This window comes from Ambystoma mexicanum, chromosome 6p (genome assembly GCF_040938575.1).
Source record: "Ambystoma mexicanum isolate Mex_15411 chromosome 6p, UKY_AmexF1_1, whole genome shotgun sequence".
Taxonomy (NCBI): Eukaryota; Metazoa; Chordata; class Amphibia; order Caudata; family Ambystomatidae; genus Ambystoma; species Ambystoma mexicanum.
In genome coordinates, this window is record NC_090935.1 from 313,206,265 (window position 1) to 313,230,241 (window position 23,977).

General features: G+C 44.0%; 1 protein-coding gene across 1 annotated transcript in view; it reads right to left on the reverse strand.

Annotated features, from left to right (window-relative positions):
- CPLX4 (complexin 4) overlaps positions 1-23,977 on the reverse strand; it is a 266,113-nt gene that overhangs the window by 59,989 nt on the left and 182,147 nt on the right. Inside the window, exon 2 of the mRNA XM_069627069.1 lies at positions 16,638-16,725. Coding sequence (XP_069483170.1) covers positions 16,638-16,725 — 88 coding nt within the window. The remainder of the gene's footprint in view (positions 1-16,637; positions 16,726-23,977) is intronic.

The following is a 23,977-nucleotide window of genomic DNA, read 5'->3' on the forward strand; positions in this document are numbered from 1 at the left end:
CCCCAAGATACCCACCCCTCAAGCAAACACTATGCCCCAAGACACCCACCCCTCAACCAAACACTATGCCCCAAGACACACATCCTCCTTGCAAACACTATGCCCCATGATACCCACCCCTCATGCAAACACTATGCCCCAAGACACCCACCCCTCAAGCAAGCACTATGCCCCATGCCACCAAGCATGCACCATGCATACATACTCATACAGACCCCAACCCCCCACCCCTGCATACAAACTAACACGTATACACCATGCACCCATTCAGACCCGAAACCCCACCCCCAACTCAGTACACAAACTCACAAGCATACACCATGCACTCATACAGACCCAAACCCACCACCCCCAACTCAGCACACAAACCCACAAGCATACACCATGCACCCATACAGACACGAATCCCCCACCCCAACTCAGCACACAAACATACACCATGTATTCATACAGACCTGAACCACCCCACCCCCACCCCACCCCCCAAACTCACCAAACAAACTCACAAGCATGCATGCATACAGACCCGGATCCCCCACCCCCACATCTCAACATACACTGGACGTGCACACAACAACAAACATTCAGGCAGATACGACCCCTCCACCCCCCAAGCATCTCAACATACACTGCACTGGCACACAAACACATTCAGGCATAACCGACACACACCCCACCCCTGCATCTCAACATACACTGAACTTGCACACAAACACATTCAGGCAGAACCGACACACACCCCTCCTCCGCATCTCAGCACACACTGCACTTGCACACAAACACATTCAAGCAGACCCGACACACACACCCCCTCCACATCGCAACACACAATGCACTTGCACACAAGCACATTCAGGCAGACCCGACACACACCCCCCCGCCACATCTCAACATACACTGAACTTGCACACAAACACATTCAGGCAGACCCGACACACACACACCCCCTCCGCATCTCAACACACACTGCACTTGCACACAAACACATTCAAGCAGACCCAACACACACCCCACCCCTGCATCTCAACATACACTGCAGACATACAAATACAAACACACCCATACACACCCGAGACACACCCCACCTCTGCATCTCAATATACGTACAAAAACAAAAAATACAGTCAGGACAGACCCAAGAAAGACAGATAGACACACACACACAAACACACACACACACAAACATACAACCCCCCCACCATATACTTACCCAGATGTGCTAGAACACTGGCAAGGCTTCTGGCACTACGGCTGGCGTGGCTGTGACAAGGCTGAAATGCCTTCCGGCATCAAGCCTTACTGGCCACGCCAGCGGTAGTGCTGGCACTCCATTGGTGCAGCACAAACGCACTAGGTGACTCGTAGAAGCTGCGTGGTTTGTGTGCACTGAACCAATGAGGGCCAGTGTTTTGTTTGGCCGGAAGACAACAAAGACTTTCCTAATGGAGGGCGGCCGATGCTGCCCTCCATTAGGAAAGTCTTTGTTGCAGGCAGGCCGGACAAAACGGCATGGCGGGCCGCAACTGGCCAGAGGGCCGTATGTTGTGCACCCATGCTGTAGACCGTGGATCCCTAACTTTTCATTAATGATAAAACCAATGTTGGCATTGACAAAGAAGGGCATTTCTTTGCCTTTACCGTGGAGGATGGATTGCCAGAAAGCTTTTGATCTCCTCAAGGCTCTGTTGTGTTCAGCACCAGTTTTGGGCACACCAAATTACAACAAGGAACAAGGCCTTTATTCTATATGTGCATGAATGTGATGGATGTGCTTTGGCTGTGTTAACGAACAAACATGGAGGGAAGAATAGACCATGCGGTTATTTTTCTTCCACCCTTGATGCTACTGCATGTGCTTTCGCGAGATGTTTGAGAGCTGTCGCTGCTGCCGCTGCATCTGTAAAACAAAGTGAGGGTAAGGTTGTGGGTCACTCCTTAATCATGATGGCCTCTCTCCGTAGACATTCTATTAAACAGAATGCAAATGCAACATCTCACATCAGTACGATTAACAAGATAGAGCTATGGTTACAATGGTTCATGGTCCAACTCACATAGTTGTCAAAAAGATTTGTAAATTGTTGGAACCCGTCTGGGTTAATGTGAATATTTCAAAAACTGCTGAGCGTTTTGTCCAAAATTGCATGGTATGCTTAGAGCATAATCTTAGGAAAGGTACATCGACACCGAGGTGTAGTTTTGGTCCCCCTCTATGCTTTTTGAGGTTATACACTTTGATTTTATTGAAATGGAGCATTGCCAGAATTACAAGTATGTTCTAATAGTTATTTGTGCATTCAGTAAATGGGTCAAAGCTTTTCCTTTAAAACACGCCACAGCAAAAACCATGCTGAAGGAATATTTTCCTAGGTTTGGTTTGCCGAGAGTCATTTGGTCGGACAATGGGCCACATTTTATCGCTGCTGTTATCCTGCAAGTATGCGCGGGATTACAGATCGATAAACGGTTCCATTCGGCCAGACACGCTCAGAGTGCTGGACTTGTAGAACGCCATAATGGTATACTAAAGAATAAGATTGCGAAGATCTGCGCAAATAGTAATTTGAAATGGCCAGATGCCTTACCAATAGCTTTATTATCCATGCAGATGAACGCACAGTCAAAGACAGGGTTCTCGCTTTATGGGATAGTCATGGGGATACCAGCCAGTATTTGCAATGTACCTAAACCCAAGCGGCTAAAAGATGTAGAGCATTTGCTCCTTTCTGAGGACTGTGACCAGTTAACTCAAAACTTGTATTCGAATTATCAACAGATGCGAGAAGCGTTCCCAGTAAAGTACGAGGGTCCAGGTCATCGACTCCGACCTGGGGACTGGGTACTCATGAAATCGTTTGAAAGAGCCTTCTGTCTCGCACCTCACTGGAGAGGACCGCACCAAGTACTCTTGGTCACACAGACCACTGTACGAGTGGAAGGGAAACAACACTGGATCCACGCAACGCATATCAAGAAGATACCTTTTTTTATGCCCCATGACAAAGGGGAAGAGAAGGAAATTGTTTACTTTGATGTTCACCACAAGCCTGTTTTATCTACGGAAATGCTTCCTGAGCCAGTGGGGCCTGGGAGACTGCTCCTTTGCCTTCAAGTTCTTCTTTGGATCTCTCTTCACTGTTGAGCAATCTTGCTTCCGCTTCATCACTTCCTTCAGGAAGCGATGACACTCTGTTTGCAGATCACACTGTACCTGGAGTTTTGAGGTACGATCTGCATCCGAGACACCGGACATACAGCACAGCATTGGCTGTGCCCACAAGGAATCATCGTTGAGCCAGTCCTGTGTCACTATTTCCCTGAAAAATAAATAAGAGGCAGGGACCGGCAAAGTTACCTTCAAGCAAGATAGGCCACGTGGTCAGAAGCCACCGACGGATGAAATGAAAGAGTCTATCAGAGAGGCTTCTAAACGGACTCTGAGAAACAATGTCCCTTCCTAAATCCACTTGTGCGGAGCAAGCTATTGGTCTTGTGGTTATTAAAGACTCTGTTCATCAAAGATCATGGTCCTTGAGGACCCACTGTTTTTCAATCATAGTACTGGTCTGTTTTATAGTTGTATTTACGCTGAGTTTCTGGTACATGGAAAGAGTGCATCCGCTTGAACCTTTTTTACCCACTAAAATAATCCCCACTGTGTCTCCACTTTTTGTGCATCTGCACACTCGTCCTCCTTGAGACTCCCAACATAGACAGGGTTACCATAATAACACTCTCCTAATGATCATGAATTAGACCAATCCGATTCTTAACGGAACAAAAAGCTGGGTGTGTTCACACTTGCTACAGCACGGTGTAAAGGGACTGGGCTGGTATATTAATCCTCTTCCTTTAACTACTGCATGCTACGCCTAGCTCAGGGCATTATTCTTTGGTAGTTGGAACAATAGTATTTCTGGGAACTTCAATGGGACTAATCTAAATTAATTTGAAAAACGAGTCCTAAAACCTTTGGGATGTTCTCTCTTTGCGAATAGAAGCAAACTCAATGTTGCTTCTATTAGGCCTTCTGATAGACTCTCTAGACATTTTCAGTCATTGATTTCCTTCAAGATGGCTCCCGTAGGCAATCGATATGCCATGCATCCTTCCTATACTATTAATCATAGCCCCAACTCTATTTCTTTCTGTATACAAAGGGAAGGTACTCAGCCAATGGGTACATTCGAGGGTTGTACTAACATTGCAAATCTAACCAGTGAGTACAGACCTTTGTATGTAGGAGACCCTGTTCACTTTGTTTGTGGCAATGGGGCCTATCCTTGGCTACCCAGAGATTGTCAGGGTACTTGTTACTTGGGCATCTTATTACCAGGGGTATACGTGGCTACCACCACTGAAGTTTCTAGAGCTCGTCCATGGTGGGATGAGAATGGTGACACTCCTTCACAAGTCATGGGTGATGTAGCAAAATCCTTTGTGCCATTTTGAGGACAGATAATGAATTCTGAGGATATTGGAAGACTAGCAAGGGTATTGGAAAAGACCATCGATAGGACCACTGATATTCTGTACAACATGACCCTGGAGCAAAAGGCAATCAGATTAGTGGCCCTCCAAAATAGGATGGTGTTAGACGTCATCCAAGCTGAGCGTGGTGGGGTATGCAAATTGGTGGGATCCGCGTGCTGTGTTTTTGTACCTGACTCTTCCCCTACCATATTCAAAGCAATAAGAAATCTACATACCTTGAGTACTGAAGTAAATGTCCCAGAGTGGGTTTTTGAATAAAGCGAATGTATGAGTAATGCTCTTTGTTTAGGCCAAAAGGAGGGTTTGTTAAACTGTATTCATATAAAACCGCCTTGATATGAATATTGGCCTAAGCCCGTTCGCGTTGCATAGAAAACCACGTTTGAAATGCTCCGATTTCTGATCAACTTCGCCGCCATTTTAAGAATCATCCGTCATTTTGATTTTAACTCTTGCTTTGTGTCCTAAAATGGTGGACTGTGTTTTCAACTACAGCCGAGCCGAACGACCTTTGATTTGTGTCAACATTTCGGCTGACTGAGAGCAGACTGTTTGTTCTATGCAAAGAAACCTTGTGACTCGTATGAACTACAATTCAAGTGTCGTCTGTGCTCACAAGCCTCATCCTCATCTAAACAATGGAACAATGTAGAGCAAACTCAAACCGTGTGCTTTAGTTGTAATATATTGTGTCCTTTCTTGAAACTAGGCTTACTATGAGCCGGAGTCCCAATACTGCCATTGTATCTTCATGGACATTCAAACTTTGGTAAATCTGTTAAATAATATTGATATATTTGTCATGTGAACTGGGCACGAACCCTAGCATGTAAATTATTAGTTCAGAGAGGGGCTGGACAATGATTGGAAAAATGTATAAAAGAGCCCACATTAAGATGTCCAGTACTATCACCCCTCAATGTGTCTGATGGTACATAATGCGAGGTGTTGGGAGCCATATAGCTATCTGTTTTGCTTTGAATTCTGTACAGAAATAAAGATACTTGTATCTTTCGACCCGTGATTGGGGAATTTCATTTTGCAGTACTAAGCCTCTGTATTTCTTTGGTCTTTCGTGCAGACCCATCAGAACATGTTTTAATACTGTTTGGAAAAGTGCCAGGTGTATGTCCTAATGCAAAGAGCAATGCAGTGAACTGGTGCTGCTCTCATGTGACAAATGCTGACCTCTCCTTGACACTATTCATCCGACTTAGCTGCCAATATGATGACATACGGTCAGAGGCACTCTGGGACAACTGAGATCTCTGCATGGATGTTGGGGATCTGTTCTTATAGCAGACAAAAATATACTGATTCTCTATTGCAGTTTGCTCCCAGAGCATCTACAGAGAACATTTTCCATCCGTTTCACTTTTCAATTCATGAAGGCATCCTGAGATCAAAGCACCACAGAGGTTCAATGCAAGGCTGTGCGTGTGACCAAATGCATAGCCGAGAAGATACAGCGAGTTACTGATTAGTCTTGATGCTCTTGCAGCCTTGTATTGGATTTTTTTCATTCTGCTGATTCTTTCGAGCTTCATTCTTGCATGACCATTTCTTGGTCCTCATCTTTTTATGTACAAGACTTGCATTGAACTTTGAAGGGTGTTTATTTTACTCACACCCCCGCAGGCCAGGCGCTGCCCTGAAGAAGAAACAATTTTGACTATGTTTGTCTACAAGATTATTTACATTTTTTTTACCACCATCTTCTACTTATTGTACTTTGATTTGAAGAACCATGTCCATGATATAACATGTAACTTGTATTGACAAGTTTGGCTAAGAATTACGACGTACGGGCTCCCTTCTGCGAGAGCGAACACGGCCTAATGACCTGTTGTATGGCAAGGTGCCCAAAAAAGTGTCTGCAGCCACATTTGAGTTCACTGTACCTTTCACAAAGGAGAAATACCCATTTGCATATTAGTCTTTGTCCCACCCGCTTGAGCAGTCTAGTACCAAATGCTAGGCCATCCTCCTTTGAACAAGAGCACCAACAGCAAACCCAAACACATGTTTCGGCCTAGTCGGGCCTCATCAGTGAGGTGAGCTGTGTCTCTCTTAGCACTGTGAGCAAGGGGCCACGTCTGGATAACTATGTAACTTAGGGTGACCAACCCTAAGCGCCTTAAACAAAGAAAAAGAGGTACAGGCGCCCCTCTGCTAGAACAAACACAGCCTAATGACCTATTCAATGGGAAGGTGCCCACGCGAGAGTCCGCAGCCACTTTTTTGCTCCTGTACCTTTCACAAAGGAGGAATAGCCATTTGCATATCAGTCTATGTCCCGCCCGCTTGAGCAGTCCAGCACCGAAATGCTACGGAATCCTCCTTTGAATCGGAGTACCAACTGCAACCACAGACACGTGTTCCGGCCTAGTCGAGCCTCATCAGTGAGGTAGAGCTGAGCCTCTCTGAGTACAGTGAGCAAGGGGTGCACGTCTGGATAACCCTAGGTAAATTACGGTGACCAACCCTAAGTTCCTTAAACATAGAAAAAGAGGTACAGGCACATCCCTGCGAGAACGAACATGGCTTAATGTACTGTTCTATGGGAAGGTGCCCACTCGAGAGTCTGCAGCCACATTTTAGCTCACTATACCTTTCACAAAGGAGGAATATCTACAGCCAAAAAGGAAGGTCTTGAGTTGTTTCCAGAACTGGAGGTGGTTCTGCTCAAGTTTGAAAGAGGCTGTTCAAGAGGGAGGCCCCATCCAAGGAGCTGGATCTGCCCCCAACTCTCTGCTTGGAGAAACGTCGACTCAGAGAGTTGGAGGTGGATGAGCGGAGTGCTCGAGAAGGAAGATGGTTTGGAAGCGAAAGTTGGAGGTAGAGCAGTACCAGGCCCCAGAAAGCCTTGTGGAAGGTGTCTTGGAGACAGGGAGAGTGGGAAGTATAATTTAAACAAGCAGGGAGAAAGGGGGAGGTGAACCACGTATGCCCTGCCCTGGAGATCCTCATATCAGTTGAGAGGGGAGTGAGGAATGCAAAGTTTAGTTTAGTATATTGAGGTCATTGTCGAGCACTTCAGTGGCAATTGTCTCAGTAATGCAGCATGTTCTGAAGCCTGAATGGAAGCCTTGCAGTATGTTTTTGGTGATATTATTGTAGCTGGATTTCTACTATTCCTTTTAACATCTTGCACAACTGGGGTAAGAAGGTGATTGGGAGGTAGTTGCTGAGGTTGGAATTGTAATGATGTGCCTTTTTTCAGTAGAGGGAGGATCTGGTGTATCCTGAAGGAGGGGTATATGGTACCATGTGTGAGGGAGACATTGCTGGAGTAGGAGGGCTTTGGAGGACAGTTCTTGGCAATTGTGAGAGTGAGGATATCCACCTGGACGTCTTTAAGGAAATTATTTGCAATATAGCTTTCCATGAGAAGGATCAGAAGGTAGTCAATCCTGGGCTAAGATGCTGGTGATCTGGTAGTATATTAGTGCTCATTCTGGTTTGGTTGTTATTGACTTGGTAATTGTGTTAACAAAAGTATCAAATGATACTGTTTAATATTTCAGCTGAATAAGGTATTGGGAGAGGAGTAGGTGAATGGGATACGTAGTTAGTGCAGTTGTGTGTTGCTGAGAATGGTGCATTGCTCTTATCTGCTTGTGGGATGGTCCATAGATAAAGGCTGCTTTGACTGTCTCTTTCTTTTGGTGCCGATTTGATTGAGAGTAGAGCGTTCGGTGTAGCAAAGTGCTTTTGCAACTGCATTATCTGGTGTCATATGGATATTTTAGAGCTTTTAATCTCTTTGATAAAATGCTCTGCTCATTTCTAACAAGATGCATTCACTAAAGCCACATAGGAATGTTTTCATTTTTAGAATTTGGTTTGTAGGTAGTTATTAGAAAAGGCATGGGTGGAGTTTTATGTGAAGATTGCACTGTCAGCTTGTTCAAGTAGATCTTGAAGGAAGACATTGGTCAGGACTTGGTCTATGGGACTTGTGGAGATCTTTTTGAATTATCTGGTGAGTAACTTGAAGAGTTAAGTTGGCATGCGCTGAGTGGACTGTATGTAAAAAGTCTTTTGTTTGTTTTAGGAATTTTGTTATTTTATTAATATCCAGATTATTTTAGTTTTGTATACCTGCAGCATGACTTCCTGTAATCTCATTAATGTCAAACAATATGTGATGTCACTTCACATTATGTCATGGCGTTTGTGATGTCACTTCTGCTACTGCTGACCTTTGACAAATTGACTTTGTCTTTTTTAGAGGAGATTCCACAGAAGGCAAGCCATTCTATCTTCTTGACAAATATGTTTGTTTTAATTATAAAGCTGCCTTCTCAGAAAGTCAATACCACAGTGTGAGTGAGCTGTGGAATTTACATATTCAATCAATAACGAAATTATTTATTATTACCAGATTTTGTAGAAACCCAGAGCAGTGCAGATTTTTCTCAGAAGCTGCTGAGCGACCAAGAAGCATCATACAGATGGTGAACATGGTTTTAAATTTTCTAAAGCAAAATAGGCTAATTTCTCTCTTGCCCTCATCCTCTTGGGTCGACCTTCCCTAAAAGAGAGTTTAGCATTTCCCAGAGGACGATGGGAAGGTCTCTTCCATGTTGCTCACTCTCTCGTGGTCGGGAAAATGTGACCTTAGACCGTTAACTAACAGAACTAGAAGACAACTGCAGTAAGACGTTTATCGCAAAGCACATCATAACTCACTGAGGTGCTATTTATCACAACTTAACTATGCAGCAAAGTTTTCAATCATCATGGAACACACCTCATCTCAAGGCTTATCTGCTCATAGTGCAACAACAGGGGAGATTATTAAACCATGTTACTTAATCAATAATATCTGCACTAGCGAGTTTTCATGGGGGGGTAACAGCCAGTAACCAAATTAAAGGCCCCAGAAAAGCAAAGCAAGCACAGCAGAACGGTGATTATAAATATTAGTATACTGTACTAGTGAAAAATAGCGATGGAGTCCTGGTGCACTAATAAATAGATACGTGGCAGATGAACAGATGGTGCTGCAGCAATGACGGAGGAGCAGCCAGGGGGAAGGGTGGTAAACACAGAAGACAAACCCTCAGATGGAGAATCGTGAACATAAATACAAGATAAGGGAGTTCACTGAAATGAAACGTTTTAGGCCTTTTTATTCCGGGCTGTTTTTAAGAAGCCTAAATATGAACAACACACAAACACAAGTAGAATAGATAAAAATGACATATTATGTTGTTGTTAGAATATGAACACAAGTAGAATAGAGACAAGTGTCATATTCTGTTGTGTTTAGAATATGAACACAAGTAGAATGTAATTAGTTTGCAACACCATAGGCAGTTGAGCCACATTGAAGGAGTTGGTTTGCAGCATACACTGAGAAGATCACTAAGAGACACACACACACGAAGAAACAGTATTCCTGATGAACTAACTGTTAATGTAGATGTAGCAATGAGCAGAGGTTCTGCCCTTTTGCAGCAAAGGCCTCATGTGAAGTTGCCCAACGTGTTATTTTTGAGCTGCCACACTGCAATGCTTAGATTTGTTCAACTTTATGAAAAACCCTTTCTTGCCTGAAAGTAGGTGGCAGACAAAGTTACAGTGGAAGAAAGTACTAAATAGTGCTTGACAGAGCGTGGAAGAGATATTGTTCCCATGACACAAGTACAGATATTTATCAGTTATTTCTGGTCCAAATAGTAATTGAATAAACACACAGAAGCCTAGATCGCCAGGTGCATGCTGCCCCAAGACGAAAAATTGCCAAAGACACTAAACTAATACACAGTGCCCCCTATGGCCAATTAGTACCACTACACCCTATACTAAACACAGTAAAATAGAAGAAAATATCTCCGGCAGATAGAGCCCCATAAAGACTGTTATTCATCTTGTCACCCAATTAAAAGAGTGTGCACCTGCATTGGCAGCGAGTATCGAGACAACAGATGCTAACTAGAATATTCAAGGTTAGAGAAGCAGTCTGTGACAAATGGGGCGCTGGCATGGGAAATGAGATGGGATTATCTTTCTGTTCTTGGAAACAGGGGTCTGAGCTCTCTATCCTTAGCCACAGTAAATCAAATAATAATTGGACTGTCTAGGATGGTTGCAACATTCGATGCCACGTAAAGAGTTGCCATCTAATGGCAGAAAAGTATTCTTATCACTGCCAGTATGGTGTGCAAACCAACCAGAGTGAGCGATTTTGATGTTATTGTAATGATGACTGTATTTGAGGGGTTGGACATGAGTGGGATTGTAGATAATGGACTTGCCAATGGTAGACTGCAATGTATAGGGATCTATAGGGGTTTTGATTAGCGTAGCCAACTATTATGTTAGAAAATATCACATGTATCCTTTTTTGTAATCATGCAGATCGTGTGGTTTCCCCACCTTATAATCTTTAGCCCGATGTGGGCTTGTTGAGTTTGTAATATCTTCGTTGACTCCCGGCCAACACTTTGTTTTTGAATAAAGTGAATAAAGCAGTTTTTTCTTGCACTTCCTTATTTTTGTTAATGGACTGGTTTTGTGTGCATTAATAAACCAGTAACATGGTGGTAAGGGAATTAAGCCAATGTTTTTATTCTTCTGCCTAGTAATGATTTAGGAGGCCAGAAGGAGGAATACTGCCAGCTCATGCCTAGAGGTAATTCCTTCCTAAAAACTGAGAAATTGCTAGTGACGGAATGACCAGTGATAATTCCTCCAATCTCCAATGGTGTCCAACTGAAGAATAACATACATTTATAATGAGGCAGTTTTATCGTAAAAATGGCCAGCAGTAATGGTAAACAAGTTTGGCAGTAATAGCATTGCTAATACTGTCAAACTCATCATGAGTCACGAGGCAGGGAGGAGGTCACTCCCATAATGCACAGCTCAGGAACACTAGACTCAGGTGGGAGTTCCACAAGGAACTGCCGTCATGATGGCAGCTCAGAAGGGCAAATTGGAATTTCTGAGAATTACCAACTGGTAAATCACTCAGCCCAAAACATCTGATTGGTGGACTCCGGGGGGTGTGGGCACTAATATCCTGTAGTCTTGAGTTCTAGCTGCAGAGCAGCTTCCTCAACAGCAAGATGGTCTGTCCTGCATGTTAGGAAATAGCCTTCAAACAAATGTTCATCTGCTATATGATATGATATATGATATGGGATTTATAATGTGCCTATACACAAATGTTTCAAGGCGCGAAGTTGCAAGGGAAGGGGAACAGAGGGAAGACAGACACAAGGATCTTACTAGGCTAGGTGACATTGAGATCGCGCAAGTGCAGGGGAAGAGGGAGGGGAAAGTGCGGAGAAGGAGGGAGGGGAAAGTGCAGGGAAGGACAGTAGGGATACAAAAACCGTCCCAAGTGCAGGATTTACCCGGGCGGCAGTTTTGAAATGCAGCTGGTGGGGGAGGGGACCTGGGCCCGGCATTAGAGGGTAGCCAGGTGACCAGTACAGTTTCAGTCAGGAGTTCAGCAGGGGAGAGGAGAGAAGGCAGACGGAAAGAGGAAGGTCTTGAGGTGCTTCCGTAACTGGAAATGGTTCTCCTCAAGTTTCAGGGAGGCATGGACACCCCAACTGAAGAAAGAGATCTACCACCAACTCGTTGCTTGGAGAAGAGACTGACCCTGAGGGAGTTGGAGGCTGATGAGCTACGAGCTCCAGATGAAGATATTTAAGAAATGAGAGTTGGAGGTAATTAGGCCCCAGTCCCCAGAAGGTCTTGTGGACAATGCATAGGGTTTTGAACTTAATCCTCGCAACCACTGGGTGCCAGTGCAGAGATTTCAGTCCTGGAGAGATACGATCCCTGGGCTTGAGGCCAAGGACACGTCTCACAGTCCTGTTCTGGATAAGTTGCAGAGGGCTGAGAGTAGAAGCAAGGAGATTTAGACAGAGGTTATTGCAGTAGTCTAGCCTAGAGAGAACCTGAGCTTCTTGGGAAAGGAGAGGAAAGGAAGAATACCTCTGAAGAGGTGCAGCTGGTAGTGTGACGTCCTAGAGACATCAGAGATGTGAGGAGAGAAGGAGAGAGTGGAGTCGGAGATGACCCCGAGGTGTTTAGCCTCACAGGTGGGAGAAGGAAAAGTGCCAAGAGAGGCCGGCCAGAGAGTGACAGGAAAGGAGGAAGCAGGTGTGCCAATGAGGACTATCTCAGTCTTACTAGCATTAAGGCAGAGATCGTTGGCGGAATACCACTCCTGGATAGCGGACAGACAGTCAGAGATGAGAGAAGGAGTAGAGGTGGTGGAAGGGAGCCTGAAAATGAGCTGAGTGTCGTCCGCATAGCACTGAAAGTTGGGGCAGAGAGCGGCAATGCAGTGGGCAAGAAGGGCCAGGTATTGGTTGAACAGCCAGGGAGCGAGGTTAGACCCTTGGGGAACACCACAGGTAGAGATAGAAAGTTGGACCTGGGAGGGTCGATCTGAGAGGAAAGAGATCAGCCAAGCCAGGGCCTGATTGGTGATACCCAGGTTATCACGAGACGGTTGAGCAGGATGGCATGGTTGACTGTGTCAAAGTCAAAAGAAAGACCAAGTAAGATGAGGACACGGGGTATTGGAGTCAAGGTTGGAAAGCAGGTCTTCACGGATGTTCAGGAGAGCAGTTTCCGTGATTCTGGCAGCTATGAAGCCAGACTGATGGTCATGTAGCCAACCAACCAATTCAGTGTGGAGATTAAACTGGGAGATGGCCAGCTTTTCCAGGAGTTTGCCCAGGAAAGGAGTGATGGAGATTGGGCAGTAGTTAGCAGGGCAGGAGGGGACATACTGACCTGTCTTAATCCAGTGTATGTGGAAGGCATTAAACCATAACATTTAAATACATTGAGAAGTCACTGGAATTCACAGAACCTCTTAATGTTTCAGCTTTGCTGTTCCAGATAGGTAACAACTGAGTTCCAGGGGAACATGAATATTACAGCAATCCAGCAATCTGCCATAACTTCAAACTTCATAACTTTAATTAAATTCATCAACAGTACTGAAAAGACCACATGCACGATGGTTATGTAGTCACACAGAGGCTGACATTTGTCTGATGTAGAGCAGTTAGGAAATGCAATATTTTAACTATGTTTTATTTATGTTTATGGGTTTATTCGTATGAACAATTCTTATAAACAAGGTATGGGCATTTTCTTTATAATAAATGTTGCTAATGTCTTTCCTTTCCATTATAGGTGGTCCACAAGGCATCTATTCACAATATTTAAGCTTCAAGGGCCTCCTCGATCTTCCTTTTACAACTAGGGAAACCAAGGCTAAGTGGAGGTGATCAGCTACGATTGCAAACGAGAGCCAGGGTAACATTCACAACTGGTGCTCATCCCAATGAAGGGCAGAATGGTGCTCCTTCTGCCCGCTTACAAGAACCATTGGGCATCATTACGAGTTTGGTGGTGTGGGAAAAAAGTGGAGTTAATTCTGTTACGTCCATTTTTCCTGCAACACAACCAGATGTAGTTCCGGCATGAATCCCCAATGGAGTCCTATGGACTGCACTAAATGGGGATTTACAAAGCCAAACTGCAACTTATAATCCAGTGGTAACGGTAACACCGTTTGATGATATCTCAGTGGTATGACCAATAAGATACCACTAAACTCGTAATGAGCCCCATCTAGAGAGTCTGGAAGAGAGTGCTCTAGTTGGAGTGGAGCATATCTACTATTTTCAAAAGGCATTTTTAGAACAAGAGGATGTGAAGGATATCAGTTAGCATCTCTTTATTTATTGTGTTTTACATAGCACCAACATCGTGTGCTTAGTGAGCTTATTGGCTGTTATATCCTTACAAACACCAGCCCTTTATGATTAAATCATTGGAGATTATAAAGGATACACAGACCAGATGCAAATATCAATAAATTATTAAATGGATTAGCACTTATTTATTTGATCCTGTGATAACCCTAAAACACATGGACACATTTGAAAACCAACTAACATTTGAATCAAATTAATAGCTGTGACGAATCAACTCCTGGGGCACCAGTGGTCCAGGGAGGAATATCAGTTTCTAAACCATCAAGCAGCCCCACACCTCTAGGACAGCAGAAAGGATCCGAACCGATTGGAAACAGAAGCAAATTATAAACCTTCTTGTCCAATTTTGGTAACGTGGACAGAACGGCAGGCTTATCTCTGCAAGGTTGTGGATCGTTGGTTAGCTGCAACTCAGCGAAAATACAATTTGTTACCCAATGATAAAAGGGACTGTCCACTCAAGGTTGTATACAAATATCTACTTTATTATTATTCAACAGACAGTTCTAGCACACTAAAAAATACAACCCACCCTGTAAAGGAATGCAGAGAACAGACAATTTCAAGAAGGAAAAGGGATGCACTCTGGATACTGACAGGAGTGTAGTCAGTAAAGAAATTAATCACAATAGTTCAAGGATACTTGGTTTCAGCACAAAGGGAGAAATGGGGCGTGAAATGTCACTAGGGAACTTCGGAGAAGGACCATGGGGGACAGAACAACAATGTACCTTGCGCTTGTACAAGTTCTTGGTGCTCGACATGGTCGACTCGGTTTCAGGATGCTTTGCAGCTCCTGCAACAGAGTTCAAGATGGGAGCCAGCTGTGGGTATCAGACGGCAGGCAGTTCAGCGAGCGAGGCTGGACTGACAGTTGCATACTGGCCTACACAGTGGCTCAGGATCAGGAGTCATTGTCTCAGTGCTGGTTGGTGGGTCTGAAGAACTGGTCGAGATGTCTCAGACAACATTAGCGACTGTGGCAGTACAACAGTCAGCTGTGAAGTCAGTTGCAGCTCGAGGGGCTCGACTGACTCAGAAATGTCCTTTAGGCAGACGCTGGTTGATGCTTGTCAATGCACTCCTCCTAGCTTCTTCACTGGGCTTGTGTCGTCCTTTAAGTCGGAGGGCCCAAAGCTGAGGAGAGTGTTGCAGACACTGGCATTGTCTCGGGTTTGTTTCAGAAACTCTCTGGCACTTCCCACCTAGGAAGCTTGCTTGCAGAACCTAGCAGGGTATGCTGTGTTGTGGCTGGGTACCGGTTCTGAGGCTGCAGGATGGCCTTTTGGATTCAGTATCTCCCTCTCTTCCCTCTTTCACTGCCGGAAGCTGTTAGGCAGACTGTACCTCCAGCCAGGTCCAAATTAGTTCTTCTTGTTACTCCTTGCAAGGTCTGCAGATGATCTGCCCAAAGAGGGGCTCAGCCCTCTTTTAAAGCCAAATTGGCCACAAGGATTGATGCCAAATAGACCGCTGTGATTGGTGTAGGCCAAGCCTGCCTTAATAAACCAATCCTGGGTCCCCACCAACAATCTCCTGTATGCATGAGGTCATAATCAGAGTGCTTTGCAACAGAAAAGGTAAAGGGGTGAAAACATGTAATACTAAGTCCCACCCATCGTCCTGTCTGTTGTTGATGAAAGGGTCTCTCTAGTCAATGGAGCTCTCTTTGGTCCCAGATTAAAGTGGCAGGTCTCCCTTGAAACTGCGCCGAGAACAGACTTTCTGTCTCCATCAATCCACATACTCGTACCTTCTGAATGGGGTCCTTACGCAGGGGTTGCCTTTTGCAAACACAGAGTTTCAGACATGACAGGTCCCTGCCCTTGATACTGAGAGGCAGGAGCTGGCTTGAGGTTCACACAGTGTATATCAAAGGGTGTTGGGGTTTCCTATATACTTTATTAAACATTGTAGCCAGCCCCATGTGGGCGTATTTAAATTTATACTCTATTAGTATGTTCATTATGTTAATTGCTGCCACCATCTGCAGTGCTTACAGAAGAGGAAAGGGTGGATCCATGGAGACTTTCATCATTAATTAGGCTGGCCATGGCAGGGGGAAGGTTTTGCCATCCCCCTTCTGAGATGGCATGGTGTACTCTTGGCTGTCATATTCAAACTCAATATGACAGGGGGACGTGGCTTGTAGGCTATGTCCACCCAGAGTACACAGGTCTATGTGTATGCCATGCATGATCATAGGAAATGTGTGTATATTAGCCCCACACATTTTCTGGAGGTTCATCTACCATCATTCAATTTCTTTTACAAACATTAAGCAATTGAGACATGTTAAACCTGAGAACGGTAAGGAAAATTGTCAGAGAGATCTGGCATGCGATCAAAAATCCTGACTGATCCAGCTGACTTACTTACTTGTGGAAGTCTGTATTTCTCCCTCATATGGACCCGAAGTGTCGCTCTCTCTGCTTTCTTCTGGATAAATACTGCATCGCGCTCCATCCTGTACAGCAAAAGAGAAAACAGTAACTTAAATGGGGCATAGAAAATAGGTAAGTTTGGTAATAAGATAATTTACTCAAATGTATGCAATATCAAATTTGTTATATCCCAAAGAGGCAATGAATATGGTGAGTGATTCACTTTAAAAATATCTCCTAACATAACAAAAGAGCATACAACTAGCAGTTATGCCAGTTAGGTTACATTTTCCTTTTTAAGCTAAATCCTCCTCACCTATGAGACCCCCAGCACTTTTTGCTGGATTTGTGGATTATTTTTCTATGTTCCTGAGTGAGTGGGAAAACTTGTCCCCCCTCACCCTTTCTTTTACTCTTTTTATGGGTGTCCTTTTTATGACTCTCTATACTTAATTTATGGAATTATACGTTCCTATAACTTTTTGCGCATCTGCATTTTCCTATTGCAGCAAAAAGCACTTTCTGTGCAGTGTTGCTGGGGTGCCCATCGTGTTCCCCCTTTTATTTTCTCTTGGGTTCCTTGCGTGAACTGCTGTTCTCAAAGGTAGGATACTTGTTATCCTTTCTACAATCACCACAGTGAGATCACCTTATGTGGAGTACTGAGGAGATACATGGTATACCCTTTCTCACTGCTCTTGTAACATTTATGTTACAGTGACAAGCTTACTATTATGGCTGGTGGCAGTGGACATGTTCTACAGACTTTTGTGCGATTTCTCCTTGCAGGATGTCAAATCTTCCGCAGTCATGCACAGAAGTGTCACCATTCATCTAGAAGGGTAGCTTCTTTCTTTTATTGCCATTTTAAGTGTGCTTCTTCTTTCCTCTCCCTTCTTCTGCTGTCCTGGAAGGGGGAGGTCCTGTTAAATGACTCCAATCAAGCAGTCCCACTAAGTCAGTGCCTTGTCTGGGATTGCTCAAGTGAAGCATTTATTTATATATTTTTATGTCCAGTTCGTGTACTCTGGATGACAACCCTTCTATAACACCCCTCTCTTAGAATCCCCCTGTCCCCACTGAGCCAAGAAGTAAGTTTATTTTGCAAATTTAAAAGGTTTATTTGAGAATTAAACAATATATATATATATATATCGCACTTTTATAATAAATTAATAATTGATATCACACTTAGACATATGACAGTGAGTGATCAACAATGGATGATGTGATACTAGCACAATGGGTAATTACTTAGGAGTAGTATAGAGGATAAGGTAGCTGAGAATGCTTTATATGGTACAAGGAAATGCAAGGTGGAAAAGAAGCAACATAGGAATAAACTTGATATGATTTCAGCAACACATAATATAATCACTTTTCCCCTTTTGGCAATTCACCCCCCCTCTATGCAAGGTAAGGAGGTGGAAGTAACACACACAGTCTTGAGGAATACAATCACAGTACAATCCCAATTCAGTTCCCCCCTAGCAAGCTTAGATCAACAGGTATGATTTTAAACACAGGCAAAGTACGTTAAAGGTGGTATGCAAAGAAGGGAAAAATATGATAAAAATTATTTTAATTCCCTCTAGAGGTTCATGGTGAGTGATAGCTACTTTAAATTAGTTCAGGATCACTTTAGCAATGCTCTATAATTGATTGTCAGGTTGCAAACAAATTTCAGCAAAGGAAAGCATGGACAAATATTTTTACATGTGGCTGAAATGAAGCAAAATGTCAAATCGCGGCAATTTAGTCGCGTGCGTCGAGCGCAATTACGGAGGAGGTATAAGGTGTATTAGAATCTCAGCTTTAAAATAAAAGTTAAATCTTGCTTCTATCACAAACGGTTGAATAGATACGGACGATTTTGTGGAGGTAGATTTTTAGAAATGAAAATTCAAGCTCAGAATGACAGATGACAGTTTTGAGGTTTGAGATCACAGAAGGAACACAATATTTCTAGGATGCAGTTCTCAATAGGTTAAAATAGTTTGAATTAGATTATTTTAGACTAAGAGATTGGGTTTTGCACAGTCTCCTTTTATGTGTTTAGAAAGTGGGAGGATCGGCTCATCTTCTATGCCCAACCCTCTCAACTTATCATTGGCCAGTTACTCCTCTCTCCCTTGATTGGGGGAACTGGGTTGTGAGTCAGAGTGATGAGGTAGGTTTATGGTCAGAGGATCCTCCCCTTGTCAAATTGCACACAAATCTATTTCTGATCCAAATACATATTTATCTATGTACCATTTTTCTAATATTATACGTCCAGTTAACATATTTTCTGTAGCACCAAACCATCCGATCCCTGTCTTTGTAAGATGTCGTGTCCACTTATGACAGAATTCTGCCCTTTTCATCCAGATAACGACCTCTAAACATTTCCATATTTTACACAAATGTGCACCAGGGATATGGGTGTCAGATGATAAAGTGTCAGATTTTTAACATGCATACATTTGCAGTAACAACCTTTTTTCCGATACTATCCCCAAGAACATACCACAGGGTCCTAACACCTCTTAAAATGTGCACAGAAAAATTGCAAGAATGATGATGTTATTTATATAACTTTTACAAGTCTGCACTATGAATTATCCATCTTTTTAAAATTATGCTCTGGCCCCAAAGGGGTGTGGTTTTCCAAAGCACATGGTGGAATTTCTGGTTTATCCACTTCCCCCAAGCTCAGCTGGCTCACAGATGCAGTGCCCCGCCCTGATTCCTTCCAAGAGGAAGCCATTTACGACCCCCCCTAATTTAACATTTGCCTAGGCTAAGGACAGTGCTTTGTTTAGTTTCCTGTAGTCCCCAGGTGCTCCTCCCCTGATTCAATCAGGGAGGTGTCATCTCCTTTTGGTGGGGGCAGCAGAAAGCAGCCAGGCCTGGGAAGAGTGGCTGAGCAAGTTTCACTCCTGTCGGGGGTAGTTGCCGGGCAGAATTCACTCACTTCAAGCCAGGCTTCAGCTAAATGTCACTTTAGTACCCAGTTTTCTACATTCAAATCAAACTGGCAATTTCTACACATGCAGCTAGAACGCTGATTCTAAGTTCAAAACCATGACATTTCAACAGTTGCAAACTATGTGACACTCAACAGTAGGTCACTCAGTTATTTTAAACATTTAGATTTTAGTGTCTTTCAGTCCAATTTCACTTCAGCTGCTGACATCCACAGCTCAGCCAGTTTTGTTATAAACATTGTTTTGGGCTCTTTCTCTTTCCAGATTTAGTAAGCACACAAGAATACCTTCTGCCAAATGCCTGCTGGTGTTCATTGAGATTTTTGAATATCTTGCAATGTTCAAAATAGGCATTTTTAGCTTGCATTTCAAAGGAACAAAGGTGATTTCAACGCGCTTTTTTTTTTATTTTAGCCACCGGCACTGCTGTTTTTCCTTTGGCACACATTTCACTCATGGAACTCCTGGCCCCTCACGCTCACACTGGTGGGTGGCAGGTCATGGGACTATTTTGCTGTGCACAAAACTGCGCGGTTCTCCAGGATTCTGGCGCAAATGTGGGCTTTTCCGCCCTCTTGGATTTCCTAAGCCCACAGCACCAAGTGTTGCAGCATAATAACTTGAACGTGGGCCAAGACACCCAACAAGCCCCCCCACCCGACTGCGCTTTGATTTCGAGTCGAGGGGGAGTCAGGTGCAAAGGATGTTTTGATCCACGCGTTGGTATGTCCGCATCCTCTTCTTCCAATTTCGCAGATGGCACAGTTCAGCATCTTTTCCTCCATCCGGTAGGATCGATCGGTTCTCTTCGCCAGTCCTGATGGGAATATTGGGTGATACCCTGGGCCCCTCGGATCTTTGCTCTCGGTCCCTGGGTCGTTCTCCTTGGTCAGTCTCCATGGTTTCATCTCTCCTAGGATGATAAAGCAAAAGTGGCAATACCTATTCGTAGACATTTCTCCCCCACTATTGATATAGTGGGGCGGCATATACATTTTATAGTCAAAACATGAACATATAAATTTTTTTTTTAACTGAGGAGGCAAGAACATATTCAAGAATCATAGAATTTTATAGGCTATATGTGGAATATTTTAGGGTGGAACTGAATTAATCTGGAGCGGTCCCCTCTGGTATTGCAGTGGACCCCTCCAGTTGCTGCAGAGTGTACCTGGGATGGCAACACTTTAGCTGATTTATATGGACCCACTTGTCTTCGCCTGCCGCCAGACTACCTTTGGGGATGCGGATCTTATAAGCTACTGGGGAGATCTTGTCTATAATTTCAAACGGTCCCTTCCATGTAGGCAAACATTTTCACTGTTTGGCCTGGTTCCTTTGGAAATTGTATAGATAGACCTGGTCTCCCACATTATATACTTTCCTGGTGGTCTTCAGGTCGTAGTGGGTCTTCATGCTATCAGCTGATCTTTCTAGATTCCGCTGAGCATAGGCAAAAGCATGTTGGAGGTGTTTCCTTAAATTCTCCACATACTCATGAGTTGTGGAGGCATTTATCAACGTCTGCTCTTGGGTCCTGTAGAGCAAATGCTGGGGAAGCACCATCTTGCGTCCAGTTATCAGCTCAAACGGTGACATTTTAGTTGCAGATGAAGGGGTAGATCTGATGGCCATTAGGACCAGAGGTAATCGGATATCCCAACGTGGCCCAGAATCTGCCACAAACTTTTTTAAGATGCTCACAATGGTCCGGTTGTAGAGTTCTACTGCCCCAGAAGAAGCTGGCCGGTAAGCAATATGTAACTTCCTTTTGACCCCCAGTATCTCCCGCATCTTTTTCATTACCTCGCTGGTGAAATGGCTACCTCTGTCTGACTCAATCCTTTGAGGTAGACCAAAACGGGAAAAGATGTGGTTAATCATCAGATCGCGACAGTCTATCCATACCTTGCCCCTGAATATAAGGAAAACAAGGAAAAGGAGAGGACACAAAACATTGGCTCAGCCAATAGACGCAAGAAGAGAGGTGTTTCATTTTCAGACACCTCCAGCTCTGATTCTGATAAAAGCAATCAACTTCCAGCTCATGGTCATTTTCCATATCCTGGACCATACCCGATGCAACTGCCTTTTTTAGGGTATGGGGGCCCCAGAGGTGGACACTGGGGCCCCCCTCCACCTCCAATGCCCCCCTTTGTGTTCCCCAACTGGAGACAACCGAGGGGGAGGAAGAGATCACAACGGAGGTACTAGAACATGTTTGCAATACGATCCCTATATTTAACATCTCTGGGGTGAATCTGACAAAGGGAGAAATTAACGTCCTTTCTAAAGGACTCTCTTTTGTCCCTACTAATCCAACGAATTGGTACAACATGGATTGCGAACTAAGACATTTTTTTCGAAAAATTTTCCTCAAATCCTTTTTCCAAGACACAGGTGATTCTGAACAAGAATCAGACACCGGTTTCCGTCCAAAATCCACATTTTGTCCTACTGAAGCTGAAGTGGCCCCGGCCATCATCACATTTGAGAAATGTGTATTACAAGAGGTCCAGAAAATAAGAGCCAGGACATCTGTACACCGACACAATCTGTCGAATGAGGAACGACAAGCCCTCAAGAACTTGGCAGCCAACACGGGTATTGTGATAAAATCAGCTGACAAGGGCGGGGGAATTGTGATACAGAGCAAAGACTAATATTTGACCATGTTTAACTCCCTCCTGGATGATGACACTAATTACAGGAAACTCAGGAAAGATCCAACATTGGAAATCAAACATCTTATACAGGAGGCCACCACGTTTGCCCTGGAACACCAATGGATTACCAAAAAGGAAGAAGAATTTTTGAACACCTCAGAAGGATGCATCCCTGCCTTCTATGCTTTACCAAAGATACATAAAGATGCACAGAATCCACCGGGCAGACCGATTGTATCTGGATGCGGCTCGATTCTTGAACCCCTGTGCAAATTCATAGATTTCTTCTTGAAACCCCTCAGCCAGAAGACACCTACATATTTAAGGGACACAATGGCTACCATTGAATGCTTTGAAGGCCAACTACAAAACCCAATGAGCAGCCGCATCGCTACAATGGACATTACATCGCTGTACACGAGTATCCATCAGACTGAGGCAATTGAATGCATGCGAGCACATCTGACCCACCACATGACACAAAGAAGGGTTCCGAATAATTTCATAATTGAACTTTTGGAATTAGCCCTGACCAAGATTTTTTTCTGTTTCAACGAACGCTTCTACTTGCAAATTAGCGGCACGGCCATGGGGGCTGCTTTTGCCCCGAGCCTTGCCATCATTTTTATGGCAGAGTTCGAAAGAAGTTTTGTACTGGATACTGAAAACCCATTTCTCAACAACATCAGCCACTGGAAAAGATACATAGATGATATAATTTTCTTGTGGGAAGGCAATTTGGATTCTCTTCTTAACTTTCAACAGTGGCTCAATTCGTGTCACCCGTCTATATCATTTTCTCTTGAATCCAGTCCATCCAATATCAACTTCTTGGACCTACAAATCAGCGAGAAGGAAGGTTCGCTGTCTTGTTCACTATACAAGAAACAGACCGATAGAAATTCATTATTGCATTACACCAGTTCACACCCACGCAATCTGAGGGACAACTTACCATATGGGCAATTCCTCTGCTTGAGGAGGAACTGCACAGACAAAAACGACTTTCGCCAGCATGGATCTGAACTTAAGGAACGCCTTTTAGACCGAGGGTATCCCAGTAAACTAGTGAAGAACAACTACAAGAGAGCCTTGAATACCCCTCGGGAGGTCCTACTACAACCTAAGCCCAGATCAGAGGAAGAAGTCAAGATGACTTGTGTCACCACCTTCTGCCAGGCAACCACACAAATAAAACAGGCCATCAGAAAATTCTGGCCGTTAGTCCAATTAAATCTGGAACACGAACCATTCCCCCGAATGGCTTTGAAACGCTCCAAAAATCTCAAAGAACACCTCACTAAGGCAAGATTTACCAGCGCTACCTCACAAAACACACTCTGGAATCTACGGAATCTAACTGGGCACTACCCGTGTGGCAATTGCTCCATATGCAGGTTCACCATCAAACTTAAAAGTTTCGCTATCGCAGGGAAACAGTGGGTGTTCCGTCACTTTTCGAACTGTAAAAGCCAGAACGTTATATACCTTATCGAATGCCCATGTGGACTTAAATATGTGGGCCAAACAAGCCGACCAGTGCACAAAAGAATAGTGGAACACCGCTCACGGATCAGATGTAGAACTCACACATCCCCATTAGTTGGACATTATGTGGAATACCAACATAGTCATGATGACATGAAATGGTGGGTGGTGGATATGGTCCAAGGCAACACCAACACTGCTAATACACTTAA